The 1,414-nt window shown below is 58.6% G+C and overlaps 1 protein-coding gene across 2 annotated transcripts in view; it reads left to right on the top strand.

The window, feature by feature from the left end:
- TTC39A (tetratricopeptide repeat domain 39A) overlaps nucleotides 1-1,414 on the top strand; it is a 122,492-nt gene that overhangs the window by 17,492 nt on the left and 103,586 nt on the right. The window contains exon 1 of one of the 2 annotated variants that reach the window (XM_006025315.2): nucleotides 145-181. The exons of the other annotated variant lie outside the window; for it this stretch is intronic. Coding sequence (XP_006025377.1) covers nucleotides 147-181 — 35 coding nt within the window. The 5' untranslated portion in view covers nucleotides 145-146. Of the gene's footprint in view, nucleotides 1-144; nucleotides 182-1,414 lie in introns of those variants that run through there. 2 annotated transcript variants of the gene reach the window in all.

Here is a 1,414-nt window from a genome sequence, read left to right as displayed (position 1 = left end):
GTTCCCCTACAAACGGTCTGCATGGCAGTAAGTTGGCCTCTAATACAGTCACCTACCATTGTTTGCAGTGAGACTGAAGCCATGCCCACAACCAAAACAGCTGCCACTCTATGGTTCAGAGGGGCTAGAAAGTACACAGTTGGGATATGGACTGTGAGGCGTCTGAGGGACCCAGCAACAGGTAGACCTGGGGGGGAAGGAGGAGGAGCAAGCCATGGTGCGGGGAGGCAGATGTAGGGGTGTTGGGAGGCTGAAGTGTCTGCGGGTGGAGGTGGAGGGAGGCTGGGGCAGGAGTATGATGGAGCTGGGCAGAGCAAGGGGCACCCAGGGGAAGGCTGTAGTGCCAGCTGCCCTTTGTCCTGGAGCCTGGGGTGTCCCTTCTGTTTGGTGTCTGGGCCAGGGGAAAAGGTCCCAGGCCTGTAGGAGGCCGGTTAGTAAAGCTCCTACTTCATTTGTCGGTACAACGTGTTGTCCGACGTGTGATGATGCACGTCAGCTTCTGCACCCCTCTTCCACAGCGCCGGACTCGCCCCCAGCCCCGGAGCCGGAGGAGAGAGACTTGGAGGTAACCGATGGTCATGGCGATTTGGACTATCCCTCTCCTGGGTTCAAAGGAGTGTGATTAGCTAACGTGTCGATTTATAAGATAAGAACGAGGAGAGATGTTCTTAATATCATGATTGAATTCAGTCGTGGGAAGGTTTGCTCGGGACAGGGTTCCCTTCCAGCGGTTTGCAGAGCGCGGGCGGGAGACTCCCCTCCCTGCGCAGACCACCGCGGCTCGCACACGTCTTGACTGACACACGGGGCGACCTGACAGAGCCCAGCAGGGTGTTGTGTGGGACCCAGTCGGGCGGTATGTTGTGTGACAGGCGCAGGGTGTTGTGTGACAGGAGTGGTGTTGTGACGAGGCGTGGTGTGTTGTGTGGCAGGGGCACTGAGTTGTGATAGGGGCTGTGTTGTGAGGCTCAGGGCACTGTGTTGTGTGACAGGGACAGTGTTGTGATGGGTGGTGGTGCTGTGTGTGCGGCAGGGTGGCGTTGTGACAGGGGCGATGTTGTGTGTGGCGGGCGGTGTTGTGAGGCTCAGGGTTGTGTTGTGAGGGGCGATGTTGTGTGTGACGGGCAGTGTTGTAAGGCTCAGGGCCATGTGTTGACAGGGGGGTGTTGTGTGTGACGGCAGTGTTGTTAGGCTCAGGGCCGTGTGTTGTGAGGGGCGGTGTTGTGTGTGACAAGGTGGTGCTGTGAGGCTCAGGGCTGTGTGTTGAGGGCAGTGTTGTGAGGCTCAGGGTGGTGTGTGTGTGTGTGTGTGTGACGGGGGCGGTGTTGTGAGGGGTGATGTTGTGTGTGACAGGGTGGTGGTGTGAGGCTCAGGGCGGTGTTGTGTGTGACGGGGGCGGTGTTGTGAGGGTTGG

This window comes from Alligator sinensis, unplaced genomic scaffold (genome assembly GCF_000455745.1).
Source record: "Alligator sinensis unplaced genomic scaffold, ASM45574v1 scaffold256_1, whole genome shotgun sequence".
Taxonomy (NCBI): domain Eukaryota; kingdom Metazoa; phylum Chordata; order Crocodylia; family Alligatoridae; genus Alligator; species Alligator sinensis.
Note: the sequence above shows the minus strand (reverse complement) of the source record. Positions and strands in the feature narration are given on the sequence as shown.